At 35.0% G+C, this 20,106-nt stretch overlaps 1 protein-coding gene and 1 pseudogene across 2 annotated transcripts in view; both read left to right on the forward strand.

The window, feature by feature from the left end:
* The window catches only part of GOLM2 (golgi membrane protein 2), a 114,206-nt gene extending 96,011 nt beyond the window's left edge, over positions 1 to 18,195 (forward strand). The window contains exons 9-10 of one of the 2 annotated variants that reach the window (XM_021695380.1): positions 9,080 to 9,247; positions 16,108 to 18,195. In XM_021695380.1, the coding sequence (XP_021551055.1) occupies positions 9,080 to 9,247; positions 16,108 to 16,178 (239 nt within the window). In that variant the 3' untranslated portion in view covers positions 16,179 to 18,195. The remainder of the gene's footprint in view (positions 1 to 9,079; positions 9,248 to 16,107) is intronic. The other variant, XM_021695381.1, reaches the window with a different exon arrangement.
* Positions 162 to 1,467, forward strand: LOC123325688 (annotated as a pseudogene).
* Positions 18,196 to 20,106: the final 1,911 nt, after the last annotated feature.

The following is a 20,106-nucleotide window of genomic DNA, read 5'->3' on the forward strand; positions in this document are numbered from 1 at the left end:
TACTGGGTCAATTGGATAGCCAAATGGGAAAATATTAACCTTGGCTTTCCTACCTCCACAATATACAGAATTAAATTCAAGATAGATTGCAGAGCTTTTTTGTAATGGGTTTGCTGCCAGAACATAGGTGTTCTGAAAACCACCACTAAACCTAAACCAAAATGGGAAAGGAAAAGACTGACATCAACATCATCATCATTGGACATGTAGATTCAGGCTAGTCTATGACTACTGGTCATCTGATCTACAAATGTGGTGGGATCGACAAAAGAACTATCAAAAAATTTGAGAAGGAGGCTGCTGAGATGGGGAGGGACTCCTTCAAGTATGCCTGGGTCTTGGATAAACTGAAAGCTGAAGGTGAATGTGGTATCACAATTGATATCTCCCTGTGGAAGTTCAAGACCAGCAAGTCTTATGTGACCATCATTGATGCCCCAGGACACAGAGACTTTATCAAAAACATGATTCCAGGCACATCTCAGGCTGACTGTGCTGTCCTGATTGTTGCTGCTGTGTTGGTGAATTTGAAGTGGGTATAAAACAACTAATTGTTAGTGTTAACAAGATGGATTCCACTGAGCCACCCTACAGCCAGAAGAGATACGAGGAAATCGTTAAGGAAGTCATCACCTATGTTAAGAAAATTGGCTACAACCCTGACACAGTAGCATTTGTGCCAATTTCTGGTTGGAATAGTGACAACATGCTGGAGCCAAGTGCTAACATGCCTTGGTTCAAGGGATGGAAAGTCACCCATAAAGATGGGAATGCCAGTGGAACCACACTGCTTGAAGCTCTGGATTGCAGTCTGCCACCAGCTCATCCAACTGACATGCCTTTGCGTCTGCCTCTCTAGGATGTCTACAAAATTGGTGGTACTGGTACTAGTACCGAGTGGAGACTGGTGTTCTTAAACCTGGCGTGGTGGTCACCTTTGCTCCAGCCAATGTTACAGCTGTAGTAAAGTCTGTTGAAATGCAGCATGAAGCTTTGAGTGAGGCTCTTCCTGGGGACAATGTGGGCTTCAATGTCAAGAACGTATCTGTCAAAGATGTTCGTTGTGGCAGTGTGGCTGGTGACAGCAAAAATGACCCACCAGTGGAAGCAGCTGACTTCACAATTCAAGTGATTATCCTGAACCATCCAGGCCAAATCAGTGCTGGATATGCACACACCTCACATTGCTTGCAAGTTTGCTGAGCTGAAGGAGAAGATAGATCATCATTCTGGAAAAAAGCTGAAGATGGTCCCAAGTTCTTGAAATCTAGTGATGCTGCCACTGTTGATATGGTTCCTGGCAAGCCTATGTGTGTTAAGAGCTGCTCTGACTATCCTCTAGGCCGTTTTGCTGTTCATGACATGGGACAGATGGTTGCTGTGGGTGTCATCAAAGCAGTGGACAAGAAGGCAGCTGGAACTGGCAAGGTCACCAAGTCTGCCCCAAAAGCTCAGAAGGCTAAATGAATAGTATCTCCAACACCTGCCACCCCAGTTTTCATCAGTGGTGGAAGAACGTTCTCAGAACTGTTTGTGTCATTGGCCATTTAAGTTTAATAGTAAAAGACTGGTTAATGATAACAATGCATCGTAAGACCTTCGGAAGGAAAGGAGAATGTTTTGTGGACCATTTTGTGTGTGTGTGTGTGTGTGTGTGTGTGTGTGTGTGGCAGTTTTAAGTTACTAGCTTTTAAAATCAGTACCTTTTAATGGAAACAACTTGACCAAAAATCTGTCATAGAATTTTGAGACCCATTAAAACAAAAGTTTAATGAGGAAAAAAATAGATTTCAGATTTAAAATTTAAAGCTAATAAAACCTCTAGAAGAAAACAAAATAGTATCTTCATGACATGGAGTAGGCAAGGATTTCTTAAACCAGATTAATCTCCCCTCCCCCATAAAAGCTAACCATGAATTCAAAAATGATAAATTGGACTTGATTAAAATTAAGAACTTCTGTTAATCAGAAGGTCAATCGTAAGAGTGAGAAGATGTACATACCCTACAACTTAATATGTACTTATAAACACTTTCATATGTATTAGGAGAACTGTACAAGAATATTCATTGTTTATTACATTGAAAATTGGAAATGAATGTTCATCAGTATGAGAATGGTTAAATCATTGTGTATGTACCATACACATACAATGGAATTATATATAGGAGTTCATATGAATGAACAAAGCCACATTTATCAACATGGATAAAACTCAAAAGCATAATGAGAGAATAAAGCAAGTTGCAAAACAGATACATTATGCTATGTTGGAAGTCCTAAAATCACCCTCAGGTTTGATGATTCACTAGAAGTGCTCACAGGACACAGAAGAGTTAAACTCACAGTTATGGTTTAGTACAATGAAAGGACAGAGATTAGAACCAGCAAATGGAAAAGGCTCATGGGGCAAGTTCCAGGAGAAAGCCAATGCAAGCTTCCAGGTGTCCCCTCCCAGTGGAGTTGCATGGAGATTTGTTTAATCCTCCGAGCGAACATGTGTGACAACATGTATGAAGTGTTTCCAACTCAGGAAACTTACTTGATCCTTGGAGTCCAGAGTTTTTATTGGGAGTCAGTCATGTAGTGCCCACATATCATGTGATACCCTCATGACTGAGCTCAGTTACTCAGACTCTAGCCCTCCTACCCTCCACCTAGCAAAAACAAATATACACCATAAATTGTTTTGTTAGGATAAATTTATCTAATCATACTGGTATAGCATGGCACAAGGCCTCAGGCATACAAAAATACTTATCAGGCACAACATTCCATAGGCCCAGAAGTTAGCTTCCAGCTTCCAGCCAACCACCAATCCTGAAGACAAACCTTTCTTTGGAATGTACAAGGTTTGAGCAAATGAGGCATGTCAAGTTAACTCTTTCCTGCCCAGATGCCATGTATTTAAAGTTTAGAGGCTTGTGAATCAATTTATCAAAGAATACATAAAGTTTCATGGGGATGTTTAACACCCAGTTTAAGATAGAGGTTATCTTTGGGATAGGAGGAGAATGCTAGGGAGAAGTCCTAGGGAACTTTATGTATCTGTAATGTTTTCTTTATTAAAAGTTCTAAAACAGGGCGCCTGGGTGGCTCAGTTGGTTAAGCGACTGCCTTCGGCTCAGGTCATGATCCCAGGGTCCTGGGATCGAGTCCCGCATCGGGCTCCCTGCTCTGCGGGGAGCCTGCTTCTCCCTCTCCCACTCCCCCTGCTTGTGTTCCCTCTCTCGCTGTGTCTCTCTCTGTCAAAGAAATAAATAAAATCTTTAAATAAATAAATAAATAAAAGTTCTAAAACAAATATGGCAAAAAAAATTTTAAATTAGACAAAATTCTGGATGATGGAAACATGGATGTTATATTCTCCACACTTCTCTGTATATCTGAAAATATTTAATAAGAAAAAAAATAGAAAAATCTGTCAAACTTTTGTAAAGTATGGATCAGAGTGCTACTTTATAAAGAAAAATTTAAAACAAAACAAAACAAAAAAAAGAAAAAAGATTTTTGTAGGGGCCCCTGGCTGGCTTAGTTGGTAGAACATGGGACTCTTGATCTCTGAGTCTTGAGTTCAAGCCCCATGTTGGGTGGAGAGCTTACTTTAAAAAAAAAGAAAAAAAAGAACGAAAGAAAAGAAAAAAGAAAAAATTTTCGGACACCTGGATGGCTCAGAGTTAAGTGTGTGCCTTCAGCTCAGGTCATGATCCCAGAGTCCTGGGATCAAGTTCCATATTGGGCTGATGCAGCGGGGAGCCTGCTTCTCCCACTCCCTCTGCCCCTCCCCCTTCTTGTGCTTTCTCTCTCTCTCTCAAATAAATTAATAAAATCTTGAAAAAAACTATTAAGAATATTTGAATACTGAAGTTGAAATAGAGTGTCCAACTACTTAATGTACATCAGATTAATGTACTTGTCCTAAATAAGTGACATGTGCCTGGTATTACTTACTCAAAAATTAGCAAATTACTTCCTGCCTCAGGCCCCTTTATTTTATGCTAGTTCTAAGACTAGTCCAGTATGTTTGGTGGAGGATAAAAGCAAAAGGTAAAGGAGAACAGTATTTGACCTTGATGCAAATCAAATTATGTGTTTCCCTTCTCTTCTTCTCCCTTCCCCTCATAGAATTAGTCTTAAAAAATAACAAAAATGTAGCCTGTGGATAATGTAAAGAAGGGGAAAGAGCAGTTGAACCTCTTTGCATTGGGAGTGGGGTTGGGGGAGTGATGATGGTCAGATTGTTCAGATGCTGTTAGACATAATTTCCAGCTACTATGCTTCTTTCATTTCTCTGGTTTCTCTTTACCTTCCGTAAGTCAACAGTCAATTAACAGATTTCTTCCTGTGCCTACTACATGCAGGTCCTATACCTTGAGATGTAAAATAAGTATGGTCTTTTTGCCCCATAACGTGCCTCATGATGAAATCAAAGTAAGCCATTCAAAAGCCAGTCGGTAGTTTTCCCTATACATTGTTTGGTGGGGAAAGCCTGCTGTAACATTTTTGTCACAATTTGCACACCTCACCCTTCCAGCATTCAAACTCTAATTCATGTCTCAACAGATTATAAGTTTTCACATACCATGGACCCTCAGGGATACTTGAAGTAGTCAGAACTGCAGGTGTTAAATTGAATAATGTAAGAATCATTTCAATGCGTTGATGTCCAAATGAATGGTACACAGTGGATACTGGGAGTAGATGAAGGCTAGAAAAAGATGTTGCCTTCTTTAGAGTAAAATTTCCTTTTCTTTCTCTCTAGAGTTTTGACCAACTCAGATTGATTCATTTTCTTTATAATAGTGATAATATATTAAAAGAATGACTAGAAAAACATAAAACCTGTTTTTCATACAATAGTTGAGAAATTGAAACCTAAAAGCGAACCTTGAGCTAATGAAGCAAAAAAGTTACTTACCTTGGTTTGATTTCCAGTACGGGATTAAAACATACAGTCTAGTTCTCTTGATTGAAATGCCTTTTTGTGATTGTGCAATGTTACAGTTATTTGTTGTCATCCTTTTGTTTTCTACTGGTTTTGGAAGTTTGCAGTCTGATGTTTAAGGTGTTTTACAGAATACCCATCATGCTGTATGAAGTTCTATTGTATTGTTTAAAGTGAACTGAAAAGTCTGTCAACAGTCTCTTAGGATTTTTTTTACAACTTGATACCACCCAAAGACTTTCAGTAGCTAGAGTGTATGTTGCTTCTTTCTTCGTGTTCTCATGTTTAAACTGTTGGGATGGAGCTAATATCTTGTTACTGATAGGCTGTAAGTTAATCATTTTCAAGCAGCCACCAGGATGAAAATAATATTCAAGTACACAATTGAATTTTGCAAAAATGGAAGGAAATTTGGGGATCCAAACTAATATAATTACCATATTACTCACCTAGTTGGGCACAGTTTTAGCATTGTGTTACTGAGAGAGAGAACCGAAACAAAAATCTTCAAATAGGTAAAATGCTTCAGAGATAAAGTACAATATTTAATTCTTGTTGAAACATACCACAGCTTTACACCATCATGTGATAACTTTACCCTTATTACTTCCTTTTCCCCTTCTCAAATACAGTCATTACCTAAGATCATTTCTTTGATTTATAGCTGTTTTCTGTAAATATTCATTTTCTAATAGAAATTATCTTCCCATAATTTAACCTATCATCTTTATATTTATGAATCTTAAATCTATACATCTAGCCCTCACTTTGTACCTAGAGTCTAGTTCCATATTTCCATGCATCTATAAAATATTTTCATTTGGACATCTTACTGTAACCCTAAGTTCAGTATACCTAAAGTATTTGCTTTCCCATACCTTCTCAATTGTTCCATTTTGGGTACAAATATCTTTATTTTTAGTTTCTAGGCTAGGATTATAAAATCATTCTTTGAGTCTTTCCATTCCATTGTGCCATGTACTCAATTTGTCATTTTTAAATGTATTTGATTTATCTGTTCCTAACTAATTTCCTGTTATATCTCCCTAGTCTAAGTCCTCATAGCTCCTTACCTGAATAGACAGTGGAGTTGCTGTGGTACATAAGCCAGATTAGAGTCCTGTTCTCAGGGAGCTTAAAAGAAACCATGACAGTTGCCTGTTGCCTCCTACATAAAGTCCAGACTTCCTCTATCAAATAGAAACCAATGGTAGCAAGTCTCCATGTTCAGATGTCACTTTCTAGGTCATTGTGGTATAGCACACACAGCATCACTTTCTAAATATTTGTTTACATGTTTGTCTCCCTTACTACAATGCGTTACCAGAAATAGAGATGGTAAGTTTATTTTTGCGTCACAGTGCCCAGTGCAATACCTTTCACATACATTACTGAGTCTTTGTTGGATGAAAAAGCATTGTAGATACTTTCATATACTTAGCCATTCATTCTAACATTGACCTTGTGAAGTGGATATAGGAAGCCCTTTAAAGCCTCTAACTATAGAGGTTTTCCATAATTATTCCTAATTTTCTTGTCTAAACTTCCTCTTTCTACAGTCTAATATAAATCCAATCAAATTAATCTCTCTACTGTCTCCTGAATACTCCATCTACCTTCTTAACCTATTCATCGAATGTTTCTTTCCTTCTCTCTGTTATGGTTCAATATATTTGCCTCTTTTTTGAAACCTTCCCTTCTAGCTCTAACCCACACGGATTTCTCCCTTATATAACTCTTTTTGCAAATATGTTGCCTGAAAATTATATAATTTAGCAGCCTGTTATATTTATTGTTAGGCATTTTTATTTATACTGTCATATTCATTCACTGTTTAATGTGAAGTTTGACATCCCAACTTGACTGGTAATGTTGTGTAGCTGGTTCTTTTTTTCTCCCTGGTTTTGGCTATCATAGTATTGGAAACCCTATATGAAGGGTTAGCTCTTTCTCCAAAGGTGAAAATTCTGTATATCTGATAGCACAAATTACTTATTTAGCAAAGGACAGTGGTGTGGTCATCCAATCTTTTCTTTTTTTTTTTTTTAAGGAATCTGTATGCCCAGATTTACAACCTTGAGATCAAGAGTCTCATGCTCCACTGACTGAGCCAGCCAAGCGCCCCTGTGGTTGATTTTTCAACCATTCTTATTATTGATTTTCTGGTTATCTCTGTCTAGTGTCTAGTGTCACTAATTGTAGTATTATACTTTTAGGACAGAATTCAGGCTAGTCAGATCATCAAACACCTACAAAAGAAAGAAACTATAAATTGTTCTGTTGGAATATTATAAAAGGTAGAGGTGGATGATTTTTTTGGTTAATGTACAGTAATATTAACTATATTTTATAATAGCTTTTTTTAGACTAATTTTTTAGTCTTCTATATTTCATAACTGATAAAAATAAAAAAAATTTCTTGAGAAATTCACTGATAACCACCATATTAAAATGTTTATATATAAAACAGCAGTTTCTTATTGCATAAGGATGCTTTAACTGCTCCAGGTATTTAGACCATAATAAATATTGCATTTAAAAAAAGAAAATATAGATCTCTATAAATCTCCTATTTTCCTGCTTACATTGGTGTCATCTATTTTATTGTTAGAGAAAGAAATAATAACAAAAGCCACCAAGATGTTTTGTTTTGTATTACTATCATTAGGAGACAAGGTGTCTTTCTCACAAATTAGCTTACATATTCTTCTTTTTTCTGTTTTTTTCCTTTTTAACTCTTTTATATCCATTTCTTTTCTCTAACTCTGTTTTATCAACTTTTCCATTTTTTTAAGTGTACATATCCAACCTTATTCTGGAATAGATGTAAGATGACTTTATGCTCTTTTTATTGGCCCCAATTACTTAAGTCTCCTGTTGTAAACATACTCCATCCTTGAAAGCCTATGTAAGTGTGATTTGTTCTTTAATTATTTTCCTGATTAACTCTTTACCCAGCAAATAGAAATATATTGGCCTAATGATGTGGTGAGCTATTTGTAAAATTGACCAATACCTCCATAATTCTTTCCATTTGCACTTAACTTTTCTTTCCAAGCAAAGAAGTCATTAATTTTTTTCTTGAATGTCTCATTGCAATGTAATTCTTAAAAATATAATTCAAAAAATTTTAGATTTATCATAGAAAGTTTTCATAATTTTTTAAAGTCTTAAATTCTTTCATCATTAGTAAGTTACTGTTATTTATATTTTAGGGATTGGAATAAAATTTTCTTTATGCTACTTAAATTTAATGTCTAAGTAGAGTTTAACTTATGAGTCAGATCTTAGTGTGCCTAACATTTTTATTTTCAATACTTAGTTGTTGAATAGCTTTCTACAGTAGATACTATGTCTATTGCTCTTTTTGGTTTCTTATTTTTATGAATGTGTGCAATATAACAGTCTCATGTAGGTCAACTTTCTTAAGCTTCCTCTACCTGTGACTTTTAAAAGTCCTGTTTAGGAAATGGGAAAGAATAAATCAGAATTACTTGTGCTTTATCTCTTTTTTTTTTTTTTTTGAAAAAAACACATACCACCAGGAATTCTGATGGTTTATTCTTTCTCCCATCCCTCCTTGGAAATCCAAGGCTATAGTGTGAGTCACTGTCACTGAAGGAACCTGAGATATCCCTCAGTTGTGTTAGTTTGTCTTAGCATCCAAAAAGAAACTAGCCTGCATAGTACTTGTTTATTTTTACAAAAAAAGTTATCAAAAATTATTTATAGAAAGTAGTATTTCATAAGCAACAAAGGACTACAGATTCTAGTAGTAAAATTATTTATTGTTCTCTAAAGTGGTAAATTAGACAAATACTTATATTGGAGAAGTTGTTGGTTATTGGGAAAACAGTCCTGAAAATGGTAATCTTTTCTTTAAGGAAATATTCACACCTTAAGTAGCAAGTACTAAAATTAACACAAAAGAGAAATTCTTTTTTAAAAAGTTGTTTTCAGTCTTTATTCTTACTTCTTTTTTGTCTTGGATAATCTTCACAAATGTATCTTTTTTATAACCAGTACCCTGAAAGTTGCCAGGTTTCACTTGTCTACTTTCTGGTCTGCCTCCAGTGTAGGTCCCTTCTTTTCTTCTCTCTTTACTCTTGAATTAATCCTCTACCTACTTCACAGGCCGGTTCTTTGATGAGAATGAATCCCCTGTTGATCCGCAGCATGGCTCTAAACTGGCGGATTATAATGGGGATGATGGTAACGTAGGTGAGTACGAGGCAGACAAGCAGGCTGAGCTGGCTTACAATGAGGAAGAAGATGGTGATGGTGGAGAGGAAGACGTCCAAGGTGAGCGTGGGCCTGGCCTCCATGCTGTGACCGTGAAACCCACCTCTAAATTTTTTGGTTGAATTTGTGTAGAATTTTCCCCACTTATTAGTGGCATTATAATCCTAATACAGAGAGATCCTGTAGGATTTCAATTTTATTTTGAGAACAATTTTATGATAGTCATATATGTAGATCTTAATTATTTTATTTATTTTCATTTTAGTTACCTTACATGTAATTATTGATATAGTTATAATTTGAAACTCAAGAATATTCAGAAATTTTAGATTTAAATTGCTTGAAATAGCTCTAGAGTTTACCTGAGGCAAATGCTCCCAGAAAATAATTCTTTTCCAATTTCTCATCTGAAAACATTTCATTATTCTAGGTACAAATATTGACCAGACAGCCTTTTTGTTATAAGGAAAGCCCCAAAAGTAATGGTCTCCTCCACACTGAAGATAAGATTATTTCATTACTGATTCAGTATAGGAAGGCTGTTTCTGAAATTTTTTCTGAGAAGCTGAAAATTTATATTTAATGGTTTGTAAAGATTTGTCTGTTTCATGTTTAATACACAGATTCAACATATTTTCCTTGTTAACTGTGTAACTTCTGAGCTTTTAAGTTATTAAAAGTTCAGAATTTACCTGTGTGCATGCAGCCCTACCCATGCATGCATATCAGAGTATGTTGCGTTATTGCAAGTTTTTAGGCTTGTTTTTTGCCTGCTAATATCATTTAGTAGTATTTGTGGAACTTTTTCTCTTTTCTGTAAAAGTTGATTATGAACATAATGTGTGATGTATTAGATTTTATAATGTGATGCATGAAATATTTTCCAATGTAAACTGTCTTGATTTCTTCCTTAACTCTTTTTTTTTCTTCCTTAACTCTTTTTAAAGTAATCACATTTTATTTAGGTTCATGAAAAGGGTTGTTTTTATACAACTCAGAAGAAAATATAGTTGTCCTAGAATACTACATAGTTATTAGAAAAAGGGAAACTAGAGACTCTGACTTCCACGTAGGCATTGTTTCAATAGTACATTCTAGTTTTGGAAGAATGGTTGTTGGGAATAGAAAGAGATAATAATTCTAAGAGTTATTTAAGGATACATTAATAAGAACTCAAACACTGTTTGGAGCTATTGAATAAATTATACCCACCTTTTCTATAATCTCATCCATTTTTCATAAATTCTACCATTTTTTTCTCATTGCTTTGCGATTTGTTTGGATTATATTTTTTTGCAGTTATTTATAACATTGTTTCCAGGCTTTTTCGTGCATGTATATCACCAATTAGATTGTAAGCTCTTGGTGGGCAGGAATTTTCATTTATTTTGCCTTATATTTTGTTTGTATCCTTTTCTGCTATCATATTCACCCATCCCCCCACTCCCCAAAGTACTTAGCATACATAGGGCCCTGGGTAAATGTTGTTAACTGATAATTTTATGCTTTCTCATTGAGTTTTTATTCTTACAACTGTAACTAGAATAATAACCTTTTAACTTCTGGTCTTATAAACTTAGTTTGCACTTTAAACATTGTCTAGTTTTCTTTCATAAGAGCTGCTACCTATCATGTCATTGGATAATTTTGAGGTTTTTATTAGAGCAAATAATTTCAACTATAATTGAAAAGTATTTCTTATGTTTTAGGCTATCTTATAGTTAATGACTTTTATCACAGAATTTCGGTTATTTTGTATGGCTTTTATCCATAGTAAGTACATTTATCTTCAGTGCCTTCTCTCTCTCTCTCCTATACCCTTCTCCCTCTCTCACCCCCAGTTCTCATTGCCACTTTAGGTCTCCAGTACCCTCATGCTGCTCTGCTTTCCCTTCCACAAGGAAATAAATGCATCAGTTCTAAGGAATATGAGGAAATGACCTAAGATGATACCCTCAATGAAGTAGGGAGAGGATTGTTAAATTTTGGGGTTTCCTCATTTGCTAGTGAAGCTTACTTGAGCTGGGGGTTGCCACTTAACTTTTTTTTATCCCATTTTGGGGTTTACTAGATGACAGCAGCAGGATAAGATAGCTACCAAGGGGACTCCTTTATCAAAGGAACAAAGATTCAAGAACATCAGCTACAGCAAATGAAGAGGGATAGGTTTGAGTGAACTGACTAAAAAAGAATATTGTAGACCCAATTAATTTTAAACATGTTTTCAGGGAATCTTTAGATGTAGTATTAACTGTCCAAAAAGTGGGAAGGGGCAATTATAGGTGTTCCCTTGTTTATCAACAATTTGAATCTAAATGTTTATTATTAAGTTAGAATATTTAGAATTTAAAAGCATTTCTTCATAGTTTCAATGTAGAAATAATGGTTGGGTTTCCAGGCCGGTTTGCACTTGTAGCCAAAGCAGGCAGTAGAATAGAGTGGGAGAAAAAACATTAGTCGGAGTTAGGAGACCAGCTGTGTATTGTTTTTCAAGTCACTTAAACTCTCTGGACCACAATTCTTCATCTGTAATGTGAATGTTGAACTACAATAGATGGTCTTTCTCAGTTCTAAAATTCTGTGGTCACATTCACAGTGGAAGCACTATCTCTAACACAGGTATTATGGGAAAATGTGTTTCAGAATCGAGCATGCCTGAAACACATCTTCCTCCAGATGGGGGAAAGAAAGTGGAAACTTTACTACCACCATTGAGACTCTGCAGCTAGAAAGATATCAAAAATTGAAACATGCTGGTAACAGATGGTTGCTACACTTTGTGGTGAACACAGAATAATGTATAGACTTGTGGAATCACTATGCTGTACACCTGAAACTAATGGAACATTGTATCAACTCTACTTCAATTAAAAAAACTGAAACATGCACTTCAGAAATACTACTAAGGTTCTAGCATTAGGGGCTCTTCTCTGCTCTTTCTAATATTAGTAGTTTTTTTTCCTCAATCTGTTGGGTCCCTAGAATTAGAGATTCTAGTTGCTGTACTGAGGTTCTGGATTCAGCTAAAGACATTCTAGCTTTCGTGCCCCAAATTCTTGATTATGAAATGGAGATTTTGGCATCATCTCTGCCATTAGAGAGCTAGAGGATTCCAGCTTTATCTCTAATGCTTGTTCATATGTATTGATCATTTGGGACAGCACTACCTATCGAGTGTTTTCTTGTAGAATTAAATGAAGCCTATTTTTCCTGGTTTATTTTGATTTTTAATTCCTGGTTTCCTGAAGCATTCCCTAAAAGAAATATTATTTTATTTACATTGGTATAAAAATTCTTTTTCCTGCCTTCTTTTAAGTGACCCAATGAATAGATTAACTTTGGAGACACTATATATCTGATGGATATGTCTTTTAATTCATTCTTTATTGTAATACAGAGATGGATGTTTACACATTCTCTTTACTCTTATCTTTAATCCCATAGAAGTTCCAAGTTTGCTTAATAGAATATGACCTGTATATAACTGGGTATATTTATGGAAGGAAGCTTAACATAATGCTTAAGTGCCTGGATTCTGGAGCCAGATTGCCTGGATTTGAATCCTAGCTCCACCACTTACCAGCTCTATGACCTTGTGAATTATCTAACCTCTGTACCTCGATATCCTTATCTGTAAAATAGGGATATAGTTACCTGTTGTTATTTGGATTATATGATTCAAATATTTGTTTAGGACTTAGAACACATCTTTCGCACTACAGGCACTACATAAATGTTTGTTGAATAATAATTTTTAAGAAGTAAAAGGAAACAAAATTTTTTTCTTTGGATTGCCTGCTTTAGAGGGTAACTGCACTTTGGCCTGTGGATTAATTTGTATATTTTAGTGGAGTCTCACTGCCTTATTACCCCAGGATGTTCTTGCTTGGTAGAGCTGGCTTTATGGAAGTGGTCCTTTCTTGACTTCAGAGGGAATTTAGGAATTATTTAATAAATTATGAATGTTTTTGTATTTCCTTTAATAGTCATTTTATGTTAATGAGATATTTACAGATTTTGCTGCTTTGTAAAATGAAATAAAATATAATTATATTTAGTGGTTCTCTGTTCTGTATCAGATTTGGTTAGGTAATTTCATCATACTTTACAAATACATGCTAAAAGGTTGTCAATAGAAATTTGAATTCTGGTTAGAATAGCTACACTGAAAATGGACTCTAGTTAATGTAAATAATAGTTCAATCTAAGAAAAATGCAATATTCCAAAAGTCCTGTAGAATTCTGAAAAATAATGTGAAGGCACCATATTAAAATTTGATTAAAAACATAAATTAATAGAACCAACAAACTCCTTCTTATATTTGTAGAAGACTTTGGAAGTAAAGACTGCCTTCATATGCATTATTTTATTTTGAGATAGGAAAACCAGTTGCTATCTGTACTCTATTGAGAAGGTAATTAAAGGACTAAAGAGGTTAGAAAGTAGCTCAGGTTTGTTAATAAGTGCCTGGGTCTGGACTAGAATTCAGTTTTTCTGTTCCTAGAGCTTTGCTCTTATTTTCTCTTTATAATTATTCACTTAAAAAATCTTCCAACATATCCACTTTTTCCTTTTAATAACTTTTCTGTTAAATTTCTAGGAATTCTTTTTTGTATAGCTGCTTTTCCCACTGCTCCATGGTGGTTAATTTTTCATTTAATTACTGAAGTCCTGAAAGATGTGTTTATAGGTGATATCCTATAACATGGATCCTAAGGAGAGCTTTCTGGAGAGGTGCCAGTGACTATTTTATTTTATTTATTTATTTATTTTAAAGATTTTATTTCTGGGGCGCCTGGGTGGTTTAGTTGTTAAGCGTCTGCCTTCGGCTCACGTCATGATCTCAGGGTCCTGGGATCGAGTCCCGCATCCGGCTCCCTGTTCTGCGGGAAGCCTGCTTCTCCCTCTCCCACTCCCCCTGCTTGTGTTCCCTCTCTTGCTGTGTCTCTCTCTGTCAAATAAATAAAATATTAAAAAAAAAAACCCAAAGATAATTTTGGGGCACCAGGGTGGCTCTGTCGGTTAACGGTCTGCTTTGGGCTCAGGTCATGATCCCTGGGTTCTGGGATCCAGTTCCACATGGGGCTCCTTGCTCCACAGGGGGCCTGCTTCTCCCTTTCCCTCTGCCTGTAGCTCCCCCTGCTTGTGCTCTCTGTCAAATAAATAAATAAAATCTTAAAAAAAAAAAAAACCCAAAGATAAGTTTTAAAGTATAAAGAGTTCTGTGATAAGAGATTGATTAGCATATTTTCAAAATACACGTGTGATTATGGATACAATTTCAGCCTTTACCTGTAACAGATTTGAGGTTATCATACCTAGTGGATTACACTATTGAGGATATGAGATCATTTTGTTAGCTTATGATATAAAATGGTTACCTGCAATTCTAAATGAGAATTTCTGTAAGTTTAATAGGAAAGTTACTGAGAGGAAAAAAGGAAGTTGGTTTATTTGGCATTTTTTATGAATAAACATAAAGAAGAAATAAGAACACATCATTATGTAAAGTTAATACATACTACATACACCATATGGCATCTTTCTTGAACAAAATTTTACTATAGGATATACTAGAGAAGCTGAGAGTGGAAAACCTTTCAAATCTAAAAGAACAGATTTCAGAAAGCTGTAGTATACACGTGAATTTGAATTCTAATATATAACACTTTAAATTATATAAAATTATATTTCCAGACAATTATGATAGTAACACCTCAGTCTATCAAAAACTAAGCTGTTGGGTTATTGTAACTGTGAACCAGAAAGTATGAAAAATCATGTTTTAAGGCTGTGGAGGAGCCAAAAGATGTCACTAAAGCCATATACCAAAAAAGAAGCCTCTTTGCTTTGATTAAATTACTTTTCATTCTTGTTCTAACATAATTTTTGTATTCTGAGCAGTCTTATTTCAAAACCTGTAGTTTAGAACAAAACTAGAAAGGGATTGCTACTGGCAGATAAGCTAACAGTAATGTGAAATGACAGGTGATAGCCAAGAAGGACCCAGAAATACCTGTCAATAGCTAAATAAATCAAACTCCAAAGTATTATTTGGAGTTGTTTAATATAGTTGCAAAGTGACTTTGAGGATCTTACTAACAATATTATATAATAATTTTTTTCTTTTTGGTAAAGAAAAAGTTAAGTTTTGGTTAGTACATTTCATTTAAGAAGTTGCTGGTAAGCTCTTTGCAGAGGAGCAAAGAAATTCACTATAATGTTAAATATTGGGATTCTGAGTAATTTTTATTTTCCTGTCTTTTATTTGATAATCTTTATGTGATGAGTATGGATTCATTTTGTAATTAGAAAAAAAGCTGGTTTTTAAAGGCATGACAATGTATACAGAATGGTTTCTACCAAACTTAAAGGACTAATTCATCTAGTAGAAATAATATATTTTATATACAAGGATCAACTCCTCAATGTTTGTGGGTTCCTAAAGTTTTGCTAACTATATCTGGCTCTACTTCTATCTACTTATATATCTAACTACTGTCAAAAGATTTGTTAAAATTAAGTAATCTTCCACGATTCATTGTTTTCGTGTAACACCCAGTGCTCCATGCAGTACGTGCCCTCCTTAAAACTTAGTACTAAGTAATTGTGCTAACGTTGGGTATAAAATAATACAAATGCTACCCATTGAAAGAAAATATGTATAATGTAAAAATAAAATAATAAATAATTTGATGAAAAAAATTAAGTAATCTTCCAATATGTTGGAAGACTTTGGAAAGCAGACTTTTCACTGTTCAGTCAAGCAACTAAGAAATAGAATGCTATTTTAGAAGGCATAAAATAACAAGCAGAAAAATACCCTAAGGCTGAGAAAAAACCTGAGGCATTATTTAATTGGTTTTCTGCAAGTGATTTTAAAAATAATGTTCTTGATACATAACTATTTCCCTTACAGATGATGAAGAACGAGAACTTCAGATGGATCCTGCAGACTATGGAAAACAACGTTTCAATGATGTTCTTTAAGCCCTAAAGGAAAACTTCAGAAAACCTAAAGTGCTGTAAAATGGAATCATTTCTACTTTGTTGTTTTTGACTTTTGTTGTAAAGATCAGTTGTAAAGATAGATTGAGGTAGATTTAAGGAAAAATTTTAATGAAGAAATGTACCCATGTACATAGGTGAACTTTTTCATATTGTATTATTAAAGCAGAGATTTTTTTGGTTATATCACAGTTGAGCCAAAAACAAAGTAAGCAAAACTGTAATCTTTGCATTTAAAATGAACTAATGTATATTTTACATTTTATTGAGCCTAATTCGTTCCACAAATGGACAAAGAGGAAAAATTGGTTGTACAGTTTATATGTTGCACATAGCATAACCCCAGTGAGAACACTCAGCTGAAAAACTTTTTATACACTAATATATTCTTGCTAGCCCAACAGATGTTCTGTTCTATCTACTCCTCATCTCATGCTTTTCATGGAGTTACACCTAGAATAGTTACATAAAAGAGGGGTTGGAACCTGAAAGCCAAACACTGGGCAGCATGTGTGCAAAATCATTTCCCTACTTCTTTTATTTTACATGAGTGCTGATGTGTTTTGGCAGATTAGCTTTCAGCTGATGCCTGATGGAAGTTGAGGTAACCTGCAAAGACATAACAACATTTATGAGTTTTACCTTACTTAGTTCATGAAATTGTGAAATGCATGATTGACAATGTATTTTCAATTTTTATTTTTTCACATCATACTAGTACTGTTTAACCATCATTGGCTAAAATTTTTATATTTTCAGAGTCCAAGTTGGTGAAAATATTCATGATTTAAATGCCAGATTCTGAAAGAAGCTAAATCAACTTGGAAATGAATCTGCAATCAGTATTTCAAAGCTTCTCTGGTAGTTATAGTGATCTTATTTGACTAGAATTTTTCAGAAGTACTAAATAAGGAGTTTTAACAGATTTTTATTAATGCACAGATAAGTAGAAGTACAGTGAGGTCTACAGCCGTTTTATTAAAATAGCTTAAAAGTTTGTAATAAAGATGAAGAATCTTTGTAATTAATATGTTGTTAAGAACCCATAAACCTGATATTTGCTAGACTTACAAAATTATTTTAAATGCATTTGTCTTTTTTGACACTATTCCATAGAATGCATAAGCTAGTTATAGTTAATCCCTGCTTTTGGATTTAAATCTTTTAAATTTTATCCCCCACCCCAAAATAAAAGGTTTTGATCATATGGAGAAATTTAAGGTTGTTAACTCTGTTTTTCAGAAGTCCTTCTGTTAATTGCGCATAAACATGAAATGCTTCCCTCCCCGTCCTTTGTGCTCGGGTTGTAGTCAAAAATTCAAACTTAAAGAGGTGAAAAAGCTGTTCACTTATTAGAAGTGCAAAAATTCTTAGACTTCAGTTTGAAATTATTTTGCGACCAGGAAAATATATAGTGATTTATTAAAATTGTTATTTCTACCAAATCAAAGTAAGCAATTTATGCCTTTGCTGAGTATAGTCAGGCCTATAATGAATAGATATGAAAATTCACAGAATTTAAAAAAAAATGGAGTTAAAGGGAATTGATGTACATCTTTTGGGCATTACGGTGGGAAGATGAATCTAAAACATACTTCTAGTAATACTTTATATTTAATACTGTAAAATCTTTACAAATGAAAACCATGAAATTTCCTGCCTTTGTCATAAAAAGAATCACTTAATATCGTAGCTACTACTTATACAGCAAAATTTCTTCAATTAGTCTAGACATTTTATAAACTGAGAAATCTTGGACCAATTGATAATATTTCTGACTGTATTAACATTTTAGTGCTATAAAATACTATGTAAATCTCTTAAAATTCTGACATTCTACAGTCTGTAATAGACATGCTGGTTTTTATAATATTTTACTTCTGCCTTAAGATTTAGGTTTTTTACATGTATTTTTGCCCGGAATTAAGTGTTAATTTGATGGAAACTCTGCTTATAAAATCATCACTTACTGGGTTCTAATAAATTAAAGTTAAACTTGTTTTACTATTTTGCTGATTCTGATACATATACACATATCACACTCATGTGATGCAAATAGCTACATTTTAACACTAAAATTTGAGCAAATTTATAATACATTTTAGGCTAGGCTAAACTAGAATGGCAGAAAGATTTATATTAGGGTTGTTTATTGTAGTGCTAGTTTATTTAACAAATACTGAATGCATCCTATCTGCCCAGCATTGTCTCTGTAATAATACTGTAGTGGATAAGATAGACCAGATTTCTGTTCTCATGGAGCTTTCAAGTTGGAGCTGTCAGACAATATATAAGTAAACACATGAACCAGCTAATTTTAAATAATGATAAGAACTATAAAAATAAAGTTCCAAGGTTTCAAGGTCTCTAAGTTTCCAAGTAATCAAGTTTCCACTTAAATGAAACATTTTAATTGTGAGGCTAGAGTATCATGAGCAAGGGGAGAGAAATGAGGCTGAAGAGGTATGGTAAGGGTAGGGTAGGGAGAACCTTGTAGGTTTAGGTCACTTGCTACTAACCCATAAAAAGAATATGTAAAATAAAATATACATGGAGGGATGATTCCAGGGAAAATGTGAATACAAATTCAAAATCATTTCTTAAATATGTACCTTTATTTTAGAAAAATCTCAAGATTGTGTGCCTTTTTGACTTGTCCTGTATATCCTATAAGAAAATTTGCTAGAATATGAGGAAAGAGAATCTGCAAGAAAACAAAATAAAACAAAAACTGCATAGTTATGAGGGAGATAGTTACTTCCCATAATGGCTAGCCTTGGAAAATTCTATTCCCTTACATACATGTCTGACCCTATGGTTTCAATAAGATAATCAAACCATGTGATATTAACATATTTCCAACATCTAGGTTATTGAGTCTTCACATCAGCATTCACTTCTAATTGGGCTGTACCCAATTCGTTTTAAGAATCTCCTCACTAGGGGCACCTGGGTGGCTCAGTCGTTAAGCATCTGCCTTTGGCTCAGGTCATGATCCCAGGGTCCTGGGATCGAGCCCCACATTGGGCTCCCTGCCCTGCGGGAAGCCTGCTTCTCCCTCTCACACTCCCCCTGCTTGTGTTCCTGCTCTCGCTATGTCTCTCTCTGTCAAATAAATAAATAAAATCTTAAAAAAAAAAGAATCTCCTCACTAAGTGTTCCAAATGAAAATTCAAACAACTATCCCAGAGAAAGGGGGAAATTTAATGGTCCATGTTAGCAAACTGCATTAAGGACAGGAATCTCCTGGACCTGTGGACAACTGACACAATTAAATCACCAACTCCCATTTCTACTTCTCTCTACTTGCTACTTTCTTTCACTTAGACCAGCTTTTCCATCAAACCTCCTAACCATGGCTTCCAGCAGGTCATATTTTCTTAATTGGTCACCTGAGAGCAGCTGCTCCTCTTTCCTTAATTCCACTCCAAAAAATCTGAGGGAAGGGAGACTTTTGTTTCTGGCTATGACTGAGTAATTTGACTAGCCCTCCTGAATTAGTAGCAACTGGACAATATATATGAAGCGACTGTTTTGGGGTAGCACAAACCTGAAACTTCTGAAATAAGGGAAACTTAAGCAATTGAGCCCCACAATCACCCAGATTCTTGTGGTGTAAAGAGGCTGAGCTGAGAAGACAGAGATCATAGTGGAGAGCAGCTGAAGTGGAATCAATGGGGTGGGCATGGAGAGGGAGCTATACAGAGAGGTAACCCGAGAAATCCTTGGGGATGCCCACAAGTCCATGGCTGAGGGCTGGGCTGTACGTAATCAGAGCAAGACCACCTGAGGCTTACCAGAAGGCAGTTGCTACAGAGTTGAGAATGGAATGTAGATACCAGAGGTCAAGAAGTGTTGGCCTAAAAGCAGTGGTCAGGGGCACCAAGTTTCCGGGCCTGCCAAGGTAGAG

The sequence above is a fragment of the Neomonachus schauinslandi genome, chromosome 9, assembly GCF_002201575.2.
Source record: "Neomonachus schauinslandi chromosome 9, ASM220157v2, whole genome shotgun sequence".
NCBI classification, from domain to species: Eukaryota; Metazoa; Chordata; class Mammalia; order Carnivora; family Phocidae; genus Neomonachus; species Neomonachus schauinslandi.